General features: G+C 40.3%; 1 protein-coding gene across 7 annotated transcripts in view; it reads right to left on the bottom strand.

Moving 5' to 3' along the window:
• MAST4 (microtubule associated serine/threonine kinase family member 4) overlaps positions 1 to 24,367 on the bottom strand; it is a 587,084-nt gene that overhangs the window by 168,264 nt on the left and 394,453 nt on the right. Inside the window, exon 1 of one of the 7 annotated variants that reach the window (XM_030927052.1) lies at positions 9,063 to 9,537. The exons of the other annotated variants lie outside the window; for them this stretch is intronic. Coding sequence (XP_030782912.1) covers positions 9,063 to 9,154 — 92 coding nt within the window. The 5' untranslated portion in view covers positions 9,155 to 9,537. Of the gene's footprint in view, positions 1 to 9,062; positions 9,538 to 24,367 lie in introns of those variants that run through there. 7 annotated transcript variants of the gene reach the window in all.

The following is a 24,367-nucleotide window of genomic DNA, read 5'->3' as shown; positions in this document are numbered from 1 at the left end:
TTGTGTTTATCTGGACGGGTACTAGGATAGGGTATAGTAAGTAGATAAAATCAGTCCTTACATGAACAACAACAAAAAATCTGACATAGCTTCAGTAGCTCCAGTGCTTAGTTCCTGATCTAGGCAATCTATTTGGAAAAGTCTTTGATTTTTGTATCAAGAGTCTTGAGATTAGCCAAGTGAAAGTAATATTTTTACAGGAATTATATCTCAAGTTCCAAGATCAACAAGCCACTCAAATCAGACATAAGAAATAACATTACATAATAGCCACTTAATGGCTATTGTTTTACAGTAACAAAGGCTTCATTTACCATATTTCCTTGAGTACTTTATTCAGCTGGCAGTTTTTCCCATGTCAAACATAATTTTTTTCCCTCAACCCCTCCATAAATCTACAAAAGTAAAACATTTAATTATTATAATTCCCAATTTATTCATCATATTGCATTTTAGAAGACATTAATGTGACAGGGGCATAAGTGATTTTTATATAAGCTATGGATTCAGTGTTTTTCTATAGATTTCACAGCTGAGAAATTTGTCAATGACTAGATAATATTCTAATAATGACTCTTAAGAAACCCAGTAAAGTGTGAGACATACACATACACTGTAACATTTAAAATTAGATAGAATAAAGCATACCTCTTTACAGCTTTTGTTTTGTTTGATAGCTTCAACAAACACTAATATGGCCAAATGGGTCTAGTAAATCCATTAGCTTTCTTCCCCTTTGAATTCTAGGAAACCTCAGCAAATTTCACCAATTTTCAGTTTCTCATTCCCTCCACCTAGGTGATTCACTTAGAACCTAATATACTACCTCTAAAAGATACTGCCACTTGAACTTCCATGTCAGGTTAGAAACTTTCCAGGGGCACAGGGTGCTGGTACTTACTTTGAACAGTTAAAAGCTTATTCAAGAACTTCAGAATAAAAATGGTGGTTGGCCTACCAGATGTCAAGATCTGCATTTTGCTTATACTAGTGCCTGCAATTACAGTTTGCTAAGAGCCCCCAAACTCTGACAAAATCAGTCACTGATAAATGTAGGACCACAAAGCAGAATGTAAAAATTTCCAGGATTCTATAATAAAGTAAGCAACGGGGTGCTTCAGATAAGAGACATACATTAATGACTGCCTATTCTTCTTACCAACCTATTTTATCTTCAAGTACTGATCAAAGCCTACATTCTCTGCTATGGTCTTTTTTCTTTAAAATAAAACCATATGATATGCCACTTGTGATATCAGTATAATTACCTTCTCAAATAGGCATGTCCAATAGACATTCATGTAGCTAAAATTCCCACAGGTCCTTTTATTCTATTAATAAGGTTTAAGGTCAACATTTTCAGAAATTACAACCAAGTTCCTAGTGGAATTTTTCATTTTCTTTTCTTCTGTCTGCCTGGAAATAAGGAGAGTACCAGAACTACAAGTATTAACAAATATATGAACTTTTGAGACGTATCTAGTTACAAAATGTGCTACATTATCACAAAAACCAAGTTCCTACTGATAGAGACTAACTCTTACTTTTAGTAGACAATTTAATGCACACTTTGTACCTACTTTCATCCAGGTAGCCCCAGGACCATTTTAATATCTTGGCTCTACTATTTAAGTTTCAAAAGGATTACTCAGTTACCATGATGTCACTCCCAAATGACTAGTTACAGGTAGTGAAGATAGCACAGATTAACATAGCTTTGTGCATGCTTACTCACACTAGAGATGGGTGTGTAGGGAGGGTGAGGCTGGGGTCCAGGGCCTCATGTTTCCATCTCCGTGAGAGACCAGCTATTTCCATTTCAACCAACAGAAGGAGGACTTTTCCAAATTATTCAGATTGAATTCTATTCCAAGCTTCCTCTTCTATGGGCCATCTCCATACAGGAACTCAAATGATTCCTTGACCCTAACACCTGTCAATCTTTAACCCAGAAGGCAAATGGTCTCTGTCTTGAAGCTTATGATTCCTGTTTAAAGGTATCAGCACTTGGGCTTCTGATAACAGGAGAGATGTGTAAAGAGAAGCAAGCAAAACCATTAAGGAATATAATGTTCTACCCATCACTGTGCACTTATCAATATACTACTCCCACCACTGCCTTGAGTGAAGAACACACACACAGAAACACTCTCTCTCTCACACACAATAGCAGTGAATAGTCCATGTCTCCCCATGCAGCATATGCTCCGTAATTCTCATGTTTTATTTTTAATGAATTTCTTTTGAAATCTACTTTTTACACTCTCACACATTTCTCTCTCCCCTTCTCTCTCACTCCTTTCCTCGCTTCCTTCCTCCCCCTTGTCTCACAAAAGACCGACATATTACAGGGGCAAAACAGTCTGTGATCTCCTATTGTAAGTTTCACACTAGAAGCTAAAAGCAACATTTTTGAACTGTGCATATTTCTGCTTCCATCCTTTGTATCTGGTAAGCCTTAGATGCCCAGAATCTGCAGAATGCTGCCACAGTTGGGACAGCCAGGCTCTCAACAGGAGCCACTCAGCTGTTGGAAGCTCTGGGCTTTCTCCTCTGCTCTAGGGGTATCCCTGAGCAGGCTGGGGCGGGGGAGGGTCAAGAGCAAGGGCAGCCCAGGTTGCTGGACGGCGTCATGGAATATTAGCAACGTGAGAGCTAACTAGAAATGAGAGAAGGACTGAAGGGGCGAGCCCTGCATGTTTGTAAGCCTGTCCTGCCTGCCGAAGACACAGTCAAGAGCATAAAGAAAGTACAAGGATGAAAGGAAGCAACTATGAAACAGGCCTGGGCAAAGCAAGGAGTAGGAGGAAATGGGCGCAGGGACTCAGGGAGGGGCAGAGCCTGCAGGTCAGGCGTGGAGAGGAGGAGAGGAGCAACAAGTGGGGCCAGACTTCAGTCTCCTGTGGACTAGGCTGCAAGGGAGGGGCTGGAGTACCAGGGCCTCAGGAGGAGAGCAAAAGGTGGTGTGTGAGAGCCAGAGACACTCGGTCAGGGCTTTACAGTAACAGAAACTCCAAACATAAACATGTCAGAAGGGAACAGTCATAAGGCTGTGGAAGAAATCTGAGCTTCCAGAGGGAGGTGAAAAGGAAACTGTCATTGCCAATTTGGGCAATGAAGCTGACAACAAAGTGAGCAACAGTGAGTAAGGGGATATGATTCAGGGAGGAGGGCTGACGGGCCAGCCACGAATGTGCAGAGGCAAGGCCATCATAGCTGGGCTGCTGCTGTATTTAGCTGCCCACAGAGAGTGGCCACCACCCATGTTCTCCAAGTCCTTGCTTCACTCTTTTCTGGGTTATGACACCCCTACCCTGGGGCGCCTGTTCATGCTCAAGTCATCCATGAGTTTCCAGTTGCCAGATACAACACACACCTTCACTTCAACTCTCTGTGGAGTGCTGGGGGTGTTGACCATTTTCCTCCAGGGATTTCCAGGACAGCGCCCTCCTGGTCCCCTCCCTTCTTAGGGGACTTTTTCCGACTAAGTCTCTTTTCCCGTACCTCGCTGCATTTCTGCCCACACCTTAAGTGGGGTATCTTTAATTCTCCCATGTATTAATCTGATGTATTTCTCAGATGGTCTTAATGGTGAGTCCCATGTTTATTATTTTGGCACAGCCTGTCTGAGTGCTCTGGATTTATGTACTCAGCTGCCTGCCCAGGGGGCTCTTTCTTCCCAGTCTCAGTGCCTTTGATGTTCCCAGATGCCTGTCCCCAAACTCCTCCCACGATGGCTCTTTCTCATCCTTTAGGGCTCCCTTAAATATCACCTTCTCGAAAGACATTCCCTGACCATGTTATCTGAAGTAACTCCCATCACCACCCCACAGGGTTATGTTCTCATCTCAGTTCTTGCTTACAGCCATTGGAACACTGACCACAATTTGGCAATTGACTTAGTTAGCTACTTGTTTCTTGGTGAGGCCTAAGCACTCTGTCTATCTCATTTATCACTGTGCCCCTTGACCAGCATGGGATACAGGGTTGGGATATTGGCTGAATGAAGGAATAAATATCCCATGGTGTTCAGTGTACAAAAGATCTTCAATAAATGTGAATAACTGAGCTTCAGGGGACAAAAGGGACAAGTATAATATAGGTTCTTGTGTTTTCCCCTGCCTCACTCTCATAAGTACAGGTGGTTCCTCCCTCTCCCTGATTCCCAGTGTCAAAAACCCCAGGGCCATCATGGAATATTTCTTCTTCCCTCAGAGCCAATGGCTCACCGACTTCTCTCAAAGTCATATCCTTCATATCTCTCAAAGGCACAATCTCACTTCATTCTTTATCTAGCCCGGCAAAATCTTTTAAATAGACTACCCCAAGAACTTATTAACTGGCTTCCAGGTCTCACCCTCAGTCCCAGACCTAAACCCTAGTATGGCTAGACATGTCTCCCCAGCACAGGATCAAAACCAAACTCCTTCAAATGCCAAGCACCTCAGCTCTCCTCTACAGCTTCATCACCCACTACTCATCTTCATTTGTAATGACAGCAATAACACTAACAGCTAAAATTTACTGAGAATTTTTATATGCCAGTCATTTCATTAAATATTTTACACATATGAATGCATTTTAATCTTCACAACAATCCTATAAGATAAATACTTATTCCTATTTTATAGATGGAGCAACTTAAGTCCAAAGTTAACATAACCAATCTCATCTCATATAGTCAAGATGTTAACCCAGGTAAATGGGCTTCAGAACGACCCTCTTAACCACTGTGTAGTACTGCCCCTTCCAACTCTCTGCTTCAGTCACACTAAGCCATGTCTAGTTCCTGGGACTCTGTGTTGCCAAGGTCACCAAGCCTTCGTACACACCATTTCTCCTGCCCCTCGGAAAGGCCCTGGTCTTCACTTTCGTCAACACCAAAATATCTTTCAAAACCTTTTCTATGTGGTGTCTCTTCTGGCTCCCTAAGACCAAATTCTCTCTTACCCACTGACCACTCCTATGGCTTATATGTACCTTGTAAATACTTCTGGATTATCCTGGTTTGCAATGATTAATTTACTTGTCTTCATTGACAGCAAGCCTATGGCTTTCAGAATTGGGTCACAGTGCCCAGGTACACAATTAGGTGCTTAATAAATGTGAAGTTAATTGAGATTTGGGTAAAAGGGGTGAGTACAGGTTTACTAACACCTGGAATACCAGAGCAAGAGGGAAGAGGATTTCCATAGTTCTCATAGTCATGACATACATTCATGAGAAAAACAAAGGAAAATCTCATCAAACACTACAGATGTTTCTGAAGGGAAGATGGCGAATGCATAAAAAATTCAATACATACTGACAACTACAGGATTTAGTTTAAGATCCCTGAAGGTACCTGCTGTTCATAGCAATTGCTGAGTAATGTGAATTCTGCAAAAAAAAAAAAAAAAAAAAAAAAAAAAAAAAACTACCAACATAAAAACCTCAAAAACTTATTTTTTGGTTCTCAGAAAAATAATTTAGAAACTTGCTGAAAGTGATCAACTGAGTCACAAACTACCCATTGGCATGGATAATGGTTTTATTGATTTAGGCGTCATCAAGGTTGAGAGATTATCACTTAAGCAAAATGAAAACATGACAGATTTCTGAACATTAAGGTTAAAACACAAGCATCTTCTGGAGTCTCAAGAGTGCACTTCAGCAGAACTAAAGGTCCAACTCAAAACTTAGCAGCAACATTTAGAAATCAATTGTAGCTTAAGGTGTGACAGAGAGCAGATATAATTAAAAGAGAAGCTTGATTCATTTCCCCCCAAAAGTTTTTAATCCAATGGGCAAAGAAAAGATGCTATAAACATAAGCAGTGACATGAATACAGGCCAACTAATTTCCATTCTGAGTTGTGAGAGGATCCTCAATGAATGGAATAGCCACAGACCTATGAAACCGAAAATCTCTAAAACATGCAATCATTACTTCAGTCTAAACCAACACATTTTGGTATAAAAAGTCTCTTCATTTAAGCCTAGGTTTCTGTCCCTCAAAGCAGCAGGTGAATGGCTGTACTGAGACTACCTTGAGGAAATGAGGGAAAGGGAGAGAAGGACAAAGCCAGTTATATAGAAGGAACTATTTCCAATGGAATATGTAAGCTGCACAGCAAAAGAGTAGACAAAAGCCAGTGTGCATTCCAACAATCTCATGTCTGCAATGGTCAAGACAAAAAAGAATGAAGGGCATAATATACCGTCCTTGGGACGTAGCACAAGAGACAGAGTCTTTCAGTTCATCAGTACTGTGTCATCTTTGAGAACCTAGGCCTGAGAGTACGTCTGTAGGCTTCTTTCCCCAGGAACTCCACGAGTTACAGGCTAAAGTAGGGCTGTGGGTTATAAGAAAAACCTTCAATATTTTTCTCCGAGAGTAAATTAACTAACAAACCAGCATCACATTGAACTATAAGGCAACTGCAATGTAGCAAACCAAAAGTCTCCATGATGACAATTTCTACTATAATGAAGGTTTAAGGTAAGAGTCTGAAACCATTCAAGCTCTCATTTAAGTGTTACAAACATTCTATCCTTATGAGTTCTAAGATGCTCATTCACAGGCTCAAAGCTGAATTTCACCCTTTGATAGAAGCAAGAAGCTGATATTTAAAAAAAGCTAAGATAAAGTCCTCCAGAATACAATGTGAGTCCGAACAAATAGCTGGTATAAAATATTCAAAATGAACAATCTGTCACACAAGTCAGCAAGTGTGCAGGAAAGGAACTAACTTTGGGAATGAGAGATATCTCAAGGGTTAAGGCATATCTGATTGATGGTGAGAGCAAGCCATCCTCACCTGGACACTGGGGACACCCTTATCAAGGATGGCAAAACAGGACAACTTGGGAACAGAAAGTTCCTTTGGAAAGGAGACAAACTACTCAACCAGGTAAGGTATGGGGTTAAACTTGGAAAAGGAAACAGGATTTAGAACAGTTAAGGGGCATCCCAAAAGTGGAAGTCACAATGTAAGCACATGTTTCATGTCCTTAGGGAAGGACATGGAGCCAGAATTCATCACTGTATAACAGGATGCAATAGCCACATATGCTGCCCTGGAGATGAGGACACCTGGCCTTCTGAATCTACATAATAAATATAAAGCAATGCTAGTCCTTTGAGACAGACAACGACTCAATGGATGTAGAGATAATCTTTGGGGTGTTTATTTCCAAACTGCAAAACCTGAAAATCTCCAGCAACAAACAGGCTATCATAACCTCTACTCTTAAAACGGGGAGAACAAAATCCACTTCCATCTCTATTTTGCCGAACTGAAGATACGGGTTCATGACTTGGGGTGGAAACAGCCCACCCAATGCTCTCCCATTTTACTGGGAAGAATTCAGGTTACCTTAGAACCTAGGCTCTCTGTCAGTGTGAGCTGTCTGAATTGGAGTGTTCAGGTGGGATAGGTACTGCCCTTAAGCCAGGCTCAGAGCAGCCTGAGAATCCTCCTGGATCTGACTCTCTCCAATAATACTGTCAACAGGTAGGTAGGAAGAAGAAAGGCTCCAACTGCTCTACAAGGTTCAGACACACACGTACGATGCCAGAACAGACTTCTCTCTCTAAGAACTGGTTCCAGGGAAGAGTAGAGGCTGTACCGCAGCCAGGACTACACAACTCAGAAATATTTAAGAGATTCTGTCAAGTTGAAATGGTAAGAAATTACACAAATTATCACCATAATCAGCAATGGCCTAGTTCATGTGTAGCATGTATCTCCTTCAACTCTATCAGTTTCTTGGAGGTTTGATGCATGGTTGACACAACTTGAACAAAAATGAGCAATACTACAAGAGAGAGTCTCTGACCATATATGGCAGAACGAGAAAAACACAGTCACGTTATTTAAAAGGCACAACTTCAGAATCCAACATAGTTTAGTAGTTTCAATACTTCAAACTGCATCAAAAAGCAAATATGACTTTAAAACCTGCCAGATGGCTCTCTCATACACACAGGTGCACATGTGATTTGTGTGTGCACCTGTGTATATAAACAGTGTATGTGAGTATTCCGGGATGTTTCTGAAATGTAAGAAACACCATGAAAAACTTCAAAAGGAAAAACTAAGTTTTCTAAAGTATCACACATCCACATTTATACTACAAAAAGTTACAGGTATAATCAAAAAGAACAAACCATTTACTTGGGTTCTTCGAACACTGAAGCATAGAGATTGTGAAGCTCCAAATCTGATAGCCTGCATCCTGTTTATTTGACTGCAAAGTTGCTCTCATGCATGTTCACATGTACATGCAAGGCAAGTTTTGAAGGAAAACAAAGAATCAGTATTAACACAACTCAGAGGGTGTGCCCCTTTAAAAGCACAACAATCCTACTTTTCTGTGCTGGACACAAATGTGGCGAGAAATGCCTCCTTTAAAATCATAGTCCCTCAAAACAAGTGTCAGCAAACTCTTGGAACTGCCTGTCACTTGTGGCATGAGCTTCATCTTGACTTTAAAATTCTTTTTCTTCCCCCATCTTTTCTGTCAAATATATGTTACAAAATGAAAAGGCCAGTTCTGTATTAGTAATAAATGTCAGCAAACCATTGAAAAATCAAAATGACAAAGTTATGTAGATCTGCCTCTCCACAGATAGTATGAAATAGCTAACTTGGGCTATCCTTGCATTGTACATCTGCATCTTATAAAGGTCAAATATTTAATAGGAACACCTGAAGGGCTCAACCAGAAGTACCAGAAACCTCAATGACTGGGTGAATGAAATGGATAAACATGATCAGATCAAAGGATAGACTTAGACAAAGTACCTCCTCCTCCTTCCCTTTTTCTCTGCCCACCTCTCACAAGGAAATGTCTTATTATCCACATTTCAAAAGGAGAAAAACTACTAGAAGCACATTTATCAGGGTTACCCAGGAAACCACAAGGACGATGAAATACCTGAAACAGTGCCCCCTCCCCTAACAGGGCAGAAACTTTTCAAAGTGTCACCCAATACACAAAACCCACAGGCAGCTCCGCCTGTGGGCCCCTGGGAAGTGAAAGCATTCCCTCTCCAGGCAGAGATCCCCGCGTTTTTACCTTTGTGTTCGCCGAAGCCTGTTCCCACTCCTCAAATGAGGCAAAGTAAAGTTTGAGAGCACAGTCCAAAAATTGGGGTCAGACATATCCATTTCTTTCTCTCTTCAATTCACTGTGGGTTCAAGGCCATATGACTAAAATGGGGAGAGGAAAAAGAAAAAGAAGAAAAAAAAAGAAAGAAAGACAAGACCAAAAAACAAAAAAAATCCCAATTATCTACTCACTCCCTCCAGAGAAAACGTGGTGGGAACTGTGATCTCAAGAACAACTTGGAGCATGTCTGAGAAGTACCCGTCCCGTCCTAGTCTTTAATTAACACACAGTCTCCTCTCAAAGGTCCGGGAAACTGATTTCCTCTCGGGTCTGCCCTCTCCTAGTCAGGCTCGGCCAGCTATAAACAGTAATTACAAGAGTTGAGCCGTGCGTTCTGCTCAAAACGCTGTCTGTGGGATTCAGTCCGAGGTACTTTGTCATCTGTTTGGCAGATACCATTCGCCGCTTCTGCGGGGGGCGGGGGAGACGACTATTTTGAGGCTTTAGTTCCGGAGGCTGTTGCTTATCAGCAAAACCATTCACATCCGAACATGCCCAGTGCCGAGTTTCCTTTTGGTATCTACATACAAGGAAAAGAATTTGAATAGAAAAAGCTGCTCTTGCCCTCCCCTCCTGAAAAAAACGGAAACTTGAAAGCACTTTTTAAAAATGGGCCTATTGGAGGACTTGAACCTGACACCTTTGTAGACCCTTCCAGGGTCCGGCTGGAAGAAGGCGGCAGCAGGGCCCTGTCCTTGGACAGCCTGGTGGCCGCGCCCCCAGCTTCTCCCGGCCCCCCATCCCCAGCGTCCCCGCTCCCCCTACCAGCCCCGGCAGCGCCTGGGGAGCGGGGCTCACGGGAAAAGGAGCAGGCGGCCACTGTGCGACCCCAGCCAGTGCCGGGACAGCCCCGCAGCCTCGGCCACTGCTCCCCCTCCCCCGAGCCCGGAATGGATCCGTCCCGGAAATAAATAAATAAATAAACCCGCGGCTGCTCCGGGTGTGTGCTGCGCGCACCTGAGGCCGACCTGTGATTCACCGCGGGAGGGATGGCAGTTGACAACGCTCTAGGGAAGTCCACAGTGACTCCTCTGCCGGGACGCCGCTGGTTGTATAGGAAAAGCACGCGGACGGGAAGCCATACTCACCGAAAACCTCAGTATACTAAATTGATGAGTTTACATCTGTTCCATCAATGACCACGGTGCACACCTGTTTTTCTTCATGGCTGGCAACTACAGATCTAGGTAATGATCAGCCCCGATGTGGAAAGACACAACCTGGCATTTATGTGGCAAATGCTACAAGTATTGCCCCTTCAAGAACGTTAGACCTTGAAAGGACGGAATGAAGGGGTCTGAATGTTCTTGTTACTCATTTGGAAGAAAGGCATGGTATTTAAGTATCTCCCCCCATCCATGAATGTTTGTATAAAGTACATAAAGAAAAAATATAATTTAAATTAGCTGCCTTAAGTCTGGTGTAATATGGGAAGAAATACTAAATCAAGAAAGTATATATTCAGCAAAAATTACCTCTAAAAATGGCTTAATCCATGCAGTAAATACTAGGAACAAACTCGCTTACAAAGATGGGAGGATAAAGAGAAGGTAGAGGGGGCGTAAGCTGTCAAGGTAGGCGGGGTAAACAAAAAGAAGCCTGCGGTGGGATCTTCTTTATCTAATTCTTGTGGCCACATTAATATTTTCACACCAAGGGCTCCAAGACTTTTGGATGATGTTTCGTGTACAAGGCTTTCATATGCATTATCGCCTCACATTCTTACAGAGCCTCCACACATCCTTGCAACCCAGAGGTAGACAAAGAAGGTATTATTTTCTCAATTTTACATTTGGGACTTTATCCCAAACATTCAGGGACATTAAATGATAAAATACACTTCAACAGATATTAATGAGCTTGGTCCAGCATTTTTGCCCCATGCTCTTCCTTTAAAAAGTATTTCTAAGTATTGCAAAGTATGTTTTGAAGGCTGACACAAAAGATAGACCCTAAGCTCCAGAGCAGTTTCTAGACCTCGGCACTGTTGACATAGGCTGGATAATTCTTTGTCTGAGGAGCTTTCTTGTGCATTGGAGGGTGTTTAGCAGCATTGCTGACCTCGACCTACTAGATGCCAGTGCTAACAATTAAAAATGTCTGAGGACATTGCCAAATGTCCCTTGGGAGGTAAAATCACCCCTGGTTGGGAAACATTTTTCCAGATAAAGGCTTCTCTGAGAGGGGTGATACAGAGCACTGGTTAAGAGCAAAATTTTGAGTCTGAATTCTGGATAGACACTTACTATGACCTTAAATCTCTTCCCATTTTCCCCAACTGCAATATGGGGTCCGTAATAGGACCAACCTCTAAGAGGCTGACATATATAAATGAAGAGAAGATGGTATACATAAGCCCTTTCATGCAGTGTCTGCACACACACTGCACATAAATGTAGGCAGTATACAGAAGCTGAAAGAATACTATGCTGACAGACATAAGACTGGAGCAGAGGACACCCACAATGTGCTTCTTTCTACTCTCTAGGGTCTTCAACATGTCTCTACTGGGCTGCTGATCACACTGTGTATAATTGACTGTTTACTGCTGTCTTTCCTATTAGTCTGAGTTCCTCAAGGCTAAAGCCACATTTTACTGATCTTCATATTTTCAGAACCTGACAGCTCCTGGGTTTATATAGGTATTTAATATTAGTAAATCCTTTTTGAATGGATACTTCAGAAGCCCAAGTATCTCTTACTTAAGATGCACTGAAACTATTAGTACCAGTAGATCTGTTGATTTTCTCAAAGAATACTGAATTTTTAAGAATCCCATGAAGATGCTGTTAAATTCTAAAGACTTTCTCTTATTTTTATCTATATCATGTAGCTGGAAAGATATCAGTGCTAACATTCCTCAGGTCTTTACATGGCTCTAAGAAATGTCACAATCAACTCAAGGGGAACTCCTTTTGAGTCCCATGTCCCCACCTCAAAGGCAAGCCCAGAGAATAACTTTTTGTGCCCACTTGTAGGTTTCCAAGATCAAGAGGGATAATTACATATTATAAGCTGCACGGAGAAGAGTAATCAAGGTGGACATGAACTTGTGCTATACAAGTTTTGGGTTGAAGAATTCTGTGTGGAAAGTAAAGAAGAAAAAATTTAGGGAACAAGTAGTAGTTGAATACAACTATGTGAAACTATAAGAACTATGTGAAAGAGGGTTTGGATCCAAAGATGAAAAGAGCTGACGCAAGAGTGGGTTTTTTGAGAGCTGTTGGAGCAGAGAAAACTTGAAGGAGATACAGTGAGTAGAACACAACCTCTAGGTGGTCTGAAGACCTGAGGACTTCAGTACCTCCCAACTCTCATATTCTCAATAGTTTTTCTAGAAAAGCCCATAACCTATAACCTATAAAGATGGGGCATAACTTATAAAGATGATAGCAACTAAAACGGAGAAATCAATGACATAAAATGTTTATTTCTTCTCTTGATTAAATGACAGATACCCCAATCTCCAGGCATCAGATGTTATTACTACTTCCACTCTCTGCATTTTGAGAAAGCCTCTACAGAAATTCTCAAAGGAATGGGTAAAGATGGGTAAAGACATGAGTATTTTTAACTACATATACTTTAATTTTTTTTTTTTTTTTTTTTTTTTTTTTTTGCATTTAAAAGGCTTAGGAGGATTTGGGTTGTATCCAAACTGAAAAAATAAAAATAGGTTAAGTACATGAGGAGCCAGAATGAATTAATATAGTGAGTGAAAGCGGATGGTACATTCCCACACTCATGAAGATAAGAGTAGATATGACACTGAAGTATGACTTGTCTTCTAACCTGTTTGACTTGATTTGGTTACATATGATTCAGAAGGTAGAGCAGTAGGTAAACACAAGAATTAAAATTGTCAAAACTACTGAAATTTTCCTATAAAATAATTATATGGGCAGAAACTATCCTTGCGACTGCAGTAAAACTCAACTGCAGAACAAAGAGGGAACTGAGATTATTGGAAATTCTTAAGACTATAGCTGGTCTAGGTCAATATACAGATATTCAGCAAGATTTTCTATTGTGTAACAACTAAGCCTATACAACAATGGACAAGCTTTGTGATTCAGAACTTTCATTCATTTAATCAGAATGATATTGTCAGCCCTTGGTTTTATAAGGTAAATGAAACTGAAAAATAAGTTTGTCATCCTACTAAAATGCAAGCTTAGGAAGAAATAAGTATTTAAGAAAGGGTCAAATCCTTCAGTATTACCTCCCCTCCTACATACAAAAAAGGCCAGGTCCTTTTTACTGACTTGAATTGTTTACTGCCCACCTGTTGACACAAGCCCCCGCCCTTTTTTTTAAGATGGAGTTTCACTCTCGTCGCCCAGGCTGGAGTACAGTGGTGTGATCTTGGCTCACTGAAACCTGCGCCTCTCGGGTTCAAGCGATTCTCCTGCCTCAGCCTCCTGAGTAGCTGGGATTACAGGCGCCCGCCACCACACCCGGCTAATTTTTTGTGTTTTTACTAGAGACGGGGTTTCACCATGTTGGGCAGGCTGGTCTCCCGCCTCCGCCTCAGCCTCCCAAACTGCTTACAGGCATGAGTCACCACGCCCAGCAACATATGCCCTTTAAGAACGGGTTTTCTCCAGTACACATAGAACAGTGTTAAGAGATAATATGCCCGGAGTCTTATCTTGAACTTAGATTCTATGAAAAGACTCAGTTTTCTAATGTAGAGGTGTGAAATCTGCAAAGCTGTCAGCTACTTGTGCAGGACATTCGGGACATGACACCATGCCCAATAAGACACTAAGTCGAGATTTCATAAGCACTCTACCTGATCCTAGCCTATTTTAAGGATTGTGTCCTAAACTAACTTTGACCTTTTCCCATCCCCATTTTCAGAGCACTAGAAGTGACTAGTTCCCCAGGGCTGTCCACACCTTCAACTTCAAGTCCACTTTGGATACCTTCTAAATGTTGTCTTGAGAGTTTGAGGCTAGAACTGGGAACAGCAAACTGGCTGTCCTGAATGAGCAATCCTTGTAATCATTTTGTACATCCCAAGAAATAAAGCTTAATACTGGGATAGAAATGGGAAGAAAGTTACATCAATGAGGAACAGGTTGAAAGAAAGCACTTCTAGTATTATTAAACAAATTTGTAGTACAGTGCTAAAATATGGAGGAAGATAAAAAGATAGACAAAAATTAACTTGTAGGGATAGGTCTGAATGCTGAAAAGTAAGAGAGATAATAAGCAGGGTTGTATCATCCTGGAAAATACCAAAAAATACTTCAAAATAATACCACAAAGTAAGAGAGGTTCAGGTTTTTAAAGTGAATGAGTAAAATGAAAGAAACATTAACCCAGAAGCAAAAAAGGAAAAGAAAAAAAAAAAAAAAAAAAAAACTGGAAACAACATAAGAATTCTATTTCCTGATAGGTTGAGCAAAGAACTACGCAATCTCCAAAGGTGGTGTAAAGTATCCAGTCCAAAGCAAGTAAAGTACAGGCTGAAGACTGGCCAGAATGGGAAGAGAATGCAAGGTCTTTCTCAGGCATTCTCTGGATCCCAGGAAAATCAGACACAGAAAAGGTTAGCAGATAACCTATAAGCTAACAAAATAGAAGAGAAGACAGTACATAGATATGGGAAATGAAGCACTTACCTCCCAAGGCAGTGAGTGACTCCTTGATATGTATGATTGATAAGTAGATTAGAATACACATATGGCGCACAGCCCATAGGACTGGGGAAGGTGCAGAATCACGTCTTGCAAGCACATTCCAGCACTCTACCTTCTGACTTTCAAGCAGGGGAAGTTCCATAGCTTAGTCCCAACAGAGTTCCACCCCATGGGAGAAGAGCTGAACACACTGCCAGAAAACACGTGGCATCCTTACAGGGATGAAGGGGTCATGCAAAAGAAGGAGACTACTGGGCGAGATCCAGAGATGAGTGTATCTCTCCATTCTAAAACAGCTGTCTGGAAGATCTATCAATAAACCACATGGAGCACTGGCCTCCAGCCAAACCAGCAATCCAATTATGAAGTAGACAGCAACACTTGGAGATCAATGCATCGCCCAACAAAGAGAAAACCTAACTCCTATCTTAAGACCAACCTTGTTGTCACTTTAGGCAGCCTTCATGGGAGTCCCCTATCTCTAATGAATTAGATATCCCTCTACTGGGCTCTGCTCCTGAGAGCTCCTGCATGACAGGGTTCTTCCACTGTATCAAAATCCAAATCAGTTTGTGTACATTATCAGTCCCTATTAGAGTAAGAGCTCCTTGAGGGCAGGGGCTTTATCCCCTCATTTTTAAACCATCACTACCACCATTGGGATGAATATTAAACAAAGGGAGAAAGGGAAGAAAAGATAGAGAAAGGATTGGGGGTGAAGGGGTGGGCAGGGGAAAGAAGAGAGTGAGGATGGATTTGCTACAGGTTAGAAAGATGTGTGATAACAAAGTTAGCGCCACCTGCCTAATATTTTAGACTGACCCTATATATGTTTTTAAAACCTTTTCCTGTCTATTTCAATTTCAGTTTCATGGGTTCATGAGTCCATTCCATTATCTATATAAGCTGTACCTATTAGGCAGGTCTATTGTTTCAAATTTCAATATCTCAGCAGAGACCACGATATGTAAGGAATTGCGTTTAAGCATAAATATACAACTAGTTGTGTATGAAGTGCTAAATGCTTTTTGATGGTAACAGTGAACCCCAGTTACTAATAATTGCATTAGATGCTCAATCTGGAATTAACTTCAAGGACAAGGTGCTTCTTGATTCAGAAGCTTGGGTCTAAGGTGCATCATTTCTTATACAGCTCTTGAGCATGAATTATAGTGCAATTATAAGAAGTGTCAATTCGGTTTAAGTGGGTCAGCATGGTTATATTTAGCCCTTTAGTAGCTGACACTAAGACCTTTCAGTAATTTAAGATTAAGGTTAATTTATCTGTTCTTCTTTTCTTGAATATTTTTTCCAGATCATACATCTAAAGTTGTGGAAAATTATGCCATTAAAATGAGAAGTATGAGTTTTAATCAAAGTACCATACAGGGAGCATATAGAGAGGTAGAAATCACATGCTTCTGTAACAATCGGAATTTCCTTCCATTGCTAAGATCAATTCCAATTATTCCACACATCAGAAGATAGTATGTCAGGGAGGACATGAAGTTATTTAGTCAAGGAGTTCTATTAAGTTATATCACTTCTACAACAACAAAAAGGTTAAAAGAAATGTTAATTCATAGGGGCATAAATATAATGTCAGGCTTGACAAGAGTTAACTCTTACTAGTTATCATAAAATGTAATTAAAACATCAATCAGGCTGGGCACGGTGGCTCACACTTATAATCCCAGCACTTTCGGAGGCAGAGGCAGGTGGTGCATCTGAGGTCAGGAGTTCAAAACCAGCCTGGCCAACATGGCGAAACCCCGTCTCTACTAAAAATACAAAAAATTAGCATGGTGGCAGGTGCCCGTAATCCCAGCTAGCTGGGAGGTTGAGACAGGAGAATTGCTTGAACACAGGAGATGGAGGTTGCAGTGAGCCAAGATCATGCCACTGCACTCCAGCCTGGGCAACAGAGCGAAACTCTATCTCAAAAAAAAAAAGAAAAGAAAAAGAAAAAAAACCACATCAATTAGGTATCGATTTTACCTGTTTCACTGGTAAAGATTAAAAAAGGATAATACTCAATGTTGGTGAGGGCATGGGAAAGATAAGTACTCTCTACTAACTTTCTGGAAAGCAATTTGGAGAATGAAAACATATACACACATAGACCCATATATGGTCACATACATATATATACATGTAGTAGACATATATATGTGTCCAAACACATATATAAATGTATGTGTCCATATATACACATACATATAATATATGCACACATATATTTGAATTATAATTTCATATGCAAAATTTATACAAAAGATACAATCAAGTATGCACACAAAGATTTGTGGATATGGAAATTAATCTCAGAATTGCTTATAATAGCATAATATTGGGGAAAAAGCCAAAGGTACAAGACAAGGGCAATTGTTAATAAGTCCTAAAGCAGTCACAAAATAGAATTTTAGAAAACCAGTAAAGAATTAGAATTACAGTAGGCTGAATAATAGATTCCAAAGATACCCAGGTTTTAATCTCTGGAACCTGTGAATACGTTACCTTACACAGCATGAAGAGTTTTGCAGATGGAATTAAGAATCTTGCGGAGATCATCCTAGGCTATCCAGGTGGGCCTTAATATAATCACAAGTGTCTCTATGAAAGTGAGGCAGAGGGATATTTGAAGAAGGCAGCAATGTGGCACTGAAATGGGATGGTAGGCTGCTGGGCCTGAAGATGGAGGAAGGGGCCAAGAGCCAAAAAAATGCAAGGAATGCAGCTCTAGGAGCTGGAGAAGGCAGGGAAACAGATTCCACCTCAGTGCTTCTAGTGGGAGCTCAGCCCACTTGACACCTCGATTTCAGCACAGGGAAATTGATTTCAGACTTCTGACCTTTAAAATTCTAAGAGAATAAATAAATATAAGCTAGTTTTAAGCTAGTTTGTTATAATTTGTTATAGTAACCAGAGGAAACTAAAACAATGATTTTTTTTTTTTTTTGAGGTGGGGTTTCGCTCTTGTTGCCCAAGCTGGAGTGCAATGGCTGGCGTGATCTCCAGCTCACTGCAACCTCCACTTCCCTGGTTCAAGTGATTCTCCTGCCTCAGCCTGCTGAGTAGCTGGGATTACAGGTATGTGCCACCATACCCAGCTAATTTTGTATTTTTAGTAGAGACAGGGTTTCTCCATGTTGGTCAGGCTGGTCTCAAACTCCCAACCTCAGGTGATCCACCCAAGTAGCTGGGGTTACAGGTGCCTGCCACCATGCCCAGCTAATTTTTTGTATTTTTAGTAGAGACAGGGTTTGACTATGCTGGCCAGGCTGGTCTCAAACTCCTGACCTCAGGTGATCCACCCACCTCTGCCTCCCAAAGTGCTGGGATTATAGGCTTGAGCCACCACTCCCGGCCAACAAAGTATTTTTAATGAACATCTACAAGTACAGAATTATGATTCATTCCTTTTTTATACTTTTTTTTTTTTTTACAAGTCTGTGTACGTGTGTGTGTGTGGGTAAGTGTGTGTGTGTTGAGAGAGCATCTTGCTCTGTTTCTCAGGCTGGAGTGCAGTGGTGAAATCACGGCTCACTGCAAGCTCCAACTCCAGGGCTCATGCAATTCTCCTGTCTCAGCCTCCCAAAGTGTTGGGATTACACATGTGAGCCACTGTGCTGTGCCTAGGTTGTTTCAAATTTTAAAAATTTTCGGCTGGGCACAGTGTCTCATGCCTGTAATCGCAGCACTTCGGGAGGCCAAGGCAGCTGGATTACTTGAGGTCAGGAGTTTGAGACCATCCTGGCCAACATGGTGAAACCCCGTCTCTGCTAAAAATACAAAAATTAGCCGGGCATGGTGGTGCGCGCCTGTATTCCCAGCTACTTGGGAGGCTGCGGCAGGAGAATCACTTGAACCTGGAGGCGGAGTTTGCACTGAGTCAAGATCATACCACTGCACTCCAGCCTGGGAGACAGAGAGAGACTCCATCTCAAAAACAAACAAACAAAACAAAAAAAATTTCTGATTTCCAGGAGCCACATATTTGACAGTCCTATTATCATGACCTGAAAGTTCAAGTTTCTGAGAATTTTAGAATACTTTGAAGAATTTACAAACTTAAGAAACAATACACACTTTTACTCTAGTATTTTCATAAAATTTGATTGATATTTTTCACACACTAAATAATGCATATGTATTAATAAAAGATCTATAAGTCTTGGAAATAAATACTAAAATTGCTTTTAAAAATAAGTCTTTCCTACTCCCAGGAATTTTATAATATGAAAATGAAAAAAAATCTCTGTTTTCTAGATATAAGTCTTTACTACCTTATCTATGGCAACTGGGCAAACAGGTATTTTCAAAGCTGACTGGGCTTTAAATCCATGCAGGGCTTTGTTTTTGTTTGAATATGTGTGTCATTATTTGCAGATTGGTGAGGCTGTGCATTTATGTGAACAGTTTTGAATTCCAGACCTGCTTCCCTCTGTCGTGTTGTATAACGAAAGCTTTCTTTCACTGTTCAAAAAAAAAATGAACTCTTGAGAAGCAAACTTACTTTTAACATTATCAAGACATGTATATAATAAAAAATGATGCTCTGCATTTCAAAGAATTAAATAACTATAATTTGGGATTACTTCCTCCTTTCTCCAAAACACACAAACTTGTTATTTCCCATGAGACTAGATAATTCAGCTTTAACTGTCTTTATATAGTTAGACTGAGAGTACTGAAAGGTAAAGACGACGTTTCTGCTGCCAACCACAGAAATATTCTTGTATTCAATGTACTGGCATACATGTTATAGAAGACAACTGTATTAAAGTTCCTGGTGATCAAAAAACTTTCAAAGAGAAGTTACTCCAGTTAATAGGAATGAGAACAACAGCCAGTCAAGTCACCCAATATAGTGACAGGTGAGTGATGAATGAATGAATGTGAAACAAGAATTGTCTTTACAAGTAGCTTTTAGGAAATGAAGTACATACAGAATTAAGAATGCTCATATATGAAGGAGAAGGAAAAACAAGGCCAGATGACATGTACACAGCAGTAATAGAAAACTGAAAAGAAAAGCAAATCCCATTTAAAAGTGGCTGAAAAATACACTAGATTGGAAAATTGGAAAATAAAAGAAAATTGGGTATGAGTTTTCGCTCCATATAAAATGATAAAGGAACAATAGATTTTCATGTCTTCTCCTCACTTCCCATGACTCTGGTCATGGCTTCCGCAATCTCTTGTGTAGATTAATGCAGTACGGTTCCTTCCTCTTGGTGCTCGTCACTGTCAATGCGATACCATTCTTCCGAAACTGCTCAGCTCAAACAGGTGCACGCAGTCCTATCACTCTCCCATGTAACAAAGTTGAATGGGTCCCCATTGTTCTACAGCAATGTTTCTCCACACATGGTTTCCGTCTTACCATCATTGAATCATCTGGAATGCTTGTTAGAAATGCAGATTTTGGAGGGGGGGCGTCTTTTGCACATCCATTGATTCTGTAATTCTGGAAGTACAGCCCAGAAATCTGCATTCTACTAAAATGTCCAGGTGATTCTTAAAGTTTGAGAGGTACTCCACCAAAATATCAAATCTCTTTTAATGGAATATTTTATGCTATAATCCCTTGTTATTTCTCCTGCCTCATCCCTTAACACGTGCCCTCTGTTGTCTATGTACCTGTCAGAAATACCAAATTACTTTAAGCTCCTCAGACACTGTAAGCTTTGCCACACCTCACTGCCTTTGCATATCCTGTTCCCTCTTCCTAGAATTTCCAGCTCCTCTGCCTGGAAACCAGGACATCTTTCAAGCATGAGCTGTAAGGTCACCTCTCCAGCAAAGTGGTCCTGACTTTTTCCTGCAGACATAAATGGTTTTTCTCATGGCTCCCCAATGACTTTTATTCATATGCGTGTCTCTTTTATATCAGTCATTCCACTGCAGCACAATTGTGTCTTTACAGGTCTAATTCCCTACTATGCTTAAAGCTCTCCAAGTACAAGGACAGTTTCTATTCATCTGTGTATGTCTCAGAGTACACACCAGACACTCAGCTGAATGAATGGTTGCACACACATTTTTTCTAAGGTTAATTAAAAACAAAAACAGTTATTTTTCTCTTTTTCCAACTTCTACAGATAAGCCCTAAGGGATGCTTCCAGAATCAGGTTGCTGTTGTCAATTGGCTGGATGATTTTTCTTTTAAAGCACTGCCATTATTGACAATCTTCGTAATGAGTAATAAAATGATCAATAAAAAGTCCACGATATTCAGGCATATTTAAAAGGTTTATTAATAAATGATCCAAGCACCACTATTGGGTTTTTACTTTCCTTCCCAATAAGTATGGCGGAAGTAAAGTGTTATTTTGTCTCCTCTAAAAAGATGAATAAAAACAGGAACTTGAGCAGGGTGACCTTTTTCCAAGGTAGAAACTCAATCCTGCTGGAAACATGATCAACACATACAGCCATAGCAGAGAACAGATGAGAATCAAGAGTGCTACATCAACAGTGCTCAAGGTTTGCAATCTGCTGGCCACCACCTCACAGTATGGGGCTCCTGGCTCAGAAATGTCAGCTTACACAGTGAAACCTTCCGTCGCACTTAGGAGGAGTTACAAAGTTGAACAGACTTCAGATCAGCTCATGTGAGTAATGTTTCACAATTGGCTCCCTCTGTTCATCTCCTCTCCTAGCACACTTCTTCCTCTTTCACAACTGCCCTTTCCTACATCTTGTTGTTGCCTGTATTGCACAGACAATCTCACCTAAGGCTTTAGATGAGACTGATAACTAAGAAGTAATGTTTAGTTGATAACGTAGAAGATGTGACCATCTAGCTGGCTTTACAGTTTAGAAACTTTTAGATGAAAATACAAGACAAAGGTGATGGGGAGAGTCCGCCCAAGACTCTGGAAGTCTGAGTTTTCTGAGTTTAGTAGGTGATGCTGCCCATCAGAATTTAGAGACAGGCTTCCCAAGGAGTGGTAGCCATCACTCCATCTCCCTATTTATTTTCATTAGAGAAAACCAGAAGTGAAGATGCGAAACACTGAAAAGGACATCAGTCCTTGATCTAGACACTATCTCTTTTATTTTCCTCAGTTATCAAGAGTAGATGACTTATTTACTAATTATGCAGACACCAAAAATGATCATTATGAAGATTATATAGCAGCATGGTAATATGTTACATGAAAAAACAACAGAAAAAAGTGCACCTGTGTTATGATTGCAATCATAAAGTCATGAATGCATACAGAAAAAGATTTGTACGCATCACGGAAAACTGAAAACAGTTCATCCTATGTGATTTATTATTTATTTCTGCTATCATTGTTTTAATATATATTAAATCACATCATATATTTTGAGAGTGATTTACAAATCTTTAGTGACTTGCTCCATGACTATATTCGTCTGCCTTGCTGCCAACTCATCTTCCCTGAAGGAACCACAGCTACCTTCAAATAACACTGCTTGATGCAAAACACACAGAAAACAAGCAGTAAGGCCCAGGCTGTCTCTGGTGAGGGCTCATAGAGGCACATCCTTCAATCATTCAAAAATCCTAAACTATAAACTGCCTGGGGCTAAATGATAAACATAACCACATTTAACATCTAGAGTGGCATCAGATACTGCCAGAGTCCTTTCTTTCCCCTTTCAAAATAATCATTTTCATATTTATCCTTTGTATCTAGTGCTATAGCTTCAGAAACATTACTGCAAAAATCATGGCTCAGAAAGATCCATCCAGTGATTTTGTCCCAGAAACAGGATTGGATATACTTCAGAGAGCTGCCAGGTATCTGTAAAGTACCTAAAACTTGAGGTATTGTCTGTTACTTTCAGCTTTATTGGGGAGTGAAGCCTGCTGCACATAATGGAGAACACTGGCCCAGTCACTCAAATCACAAAGGCTATTTCATATGTGCTTTAAAGATATAAGACAGGTAATATTCTGGGTGAGTCTAATACTCCTCTGTCAACATGGGACCCAGGGGTTATGCCCGTGATATAACATGTAAATATCCAAACAAGGGCAATTTTCGAGGAGAAACGAAAAAGAACTCTTGGTGGCATTTCCTAAATATGAGCCATGCCAAAACTACTGAATGTTTTTCAACTTGCTACTCTCCAAGGGAAGCAAATGAAAGAACAAGTGGGAAACAGTGAAGAAATGAATAGACCAGAATCTGCAAACCAGCCAGCCAGTTTTTATAGTCGCAAAGTAGCAGAAGACTGTTTCATGCCTGTAGTCTCTGTAACATCCCTTCTCTCAACCCACTGATACTTCAGAGCAGTTTAGGACACAATTTTTTCTTTGAGTGAGGTAGCAATTTAAGGTCCTAAATTTCAGTCACTATTTTTGAGAAGCTTTCACTCAAATAATTCTGAACCTATTTTTTTATCCAAAGAATCAGCATTTCAATAGGGAATAACTAAATTCATAACTATTTCTCTAAGAAATAGTCCAATAAATAAAATAATATCTGTTTCTCCAAAGAAATCACATGTACTCTAATCTGTCAGATTCCAGGAAACTCTAGAAGAGATTTATACCTAGAAGCTTACAAGTCGAGTAACTTAAGAAAAAGTCTCATAGAGAAACATGACCAAGTAAGTTTATTAACAACTGAGACAAGTAATACAGAATGCTCATATGACTCTTCAAATTTCAATATAAACTAATAGGATTTTTTGTGATGGGGAGACAAGGCCTCTGTCTCCCAGGCTGGAGTTCAGTGGCATAATCATAGCTTACTGCAGCCTCGATCTCCCTGGCTTAAGCAATCTTCCCACCTCAGCCTCCCTAGTAGCTGGGACCACAGGCATACGCCACCACATCTGATTAATTTTAAAAAATTCTATGTAGAGACGAGGTCTCCCTATGTTTTCCTAGGGTGGTCTTGAACTCCTGGGTTCAAGTGATCCTCCTGCCTCAGTCTCCCAAAGTGTTGGGATTACGGGTGTGAGCCACCATACCCAACCTAGACTATATTTCTGAGGTTTATTACTGATTTCCAAACAAAATCAAGTTTCTAAGGCCATGTACATTTTTAAAGAGGTCTTTAAAAGAAAACAAGCATGAATAATAGAAATCCATTGACAATTCATAAATTTTATTTTATGAAATTAACTTCTTACCACACTGACTCTTCCATAGATCTGTCAACAGCTGGCAAATTCTAAGTCTCAATCCTCTGTGTCTCCCTATGAAACCTGTGAAGGCTTGCTGGAGAGCACAGAAATGCCCTAAGGTGGAGATTAAGAATAAAGCTACAAAAGCACATTTCTCAGGTCATTTATTTATGTGTCTGGTCTCTGAACATTCTCATTCTGCCATTGATTACAAATTTAAAAAATTTAAAGAATATGAGGATGAAATAAAAATCCTTTAAAACAGAGATTTAAGATAGTCTAAAATTCCTTTATATTTTTACTGAATAAAACTACCATATTTTATATATTCTAGAAAAATGTTTTATTCTTCTTGGGTTGTAAAGAATTTTTGCTTAGTGTGACTGTGTTGTTTATTGAAAATTTTTGGAAACTCCCTAAAGTTTATCCAAAACTGTATTTCTTTCTGTA

This window comes from Rhinopithecus roxellana, chromosome 3, assembly GCF_007565055.1.
Source record: "Rhinopithecus roxellana isolate Shanxi Qingling chromosome 3, ASM756505v1, whole genome shotgun sequence".
NCBI classification, from domain to species: domain Eukaryota; kingdom Metazoa; phylum Chordata; class Mammalia; order Primates; family Cercopithecidae; genus Rhinopithecus; species Rhinopithecus roxellana.
The sequence above is the reverse complement of the archived record's forward strand: the minus strand, read 5'-3'. Positions and strand labels throughout refer to the sequence as shown.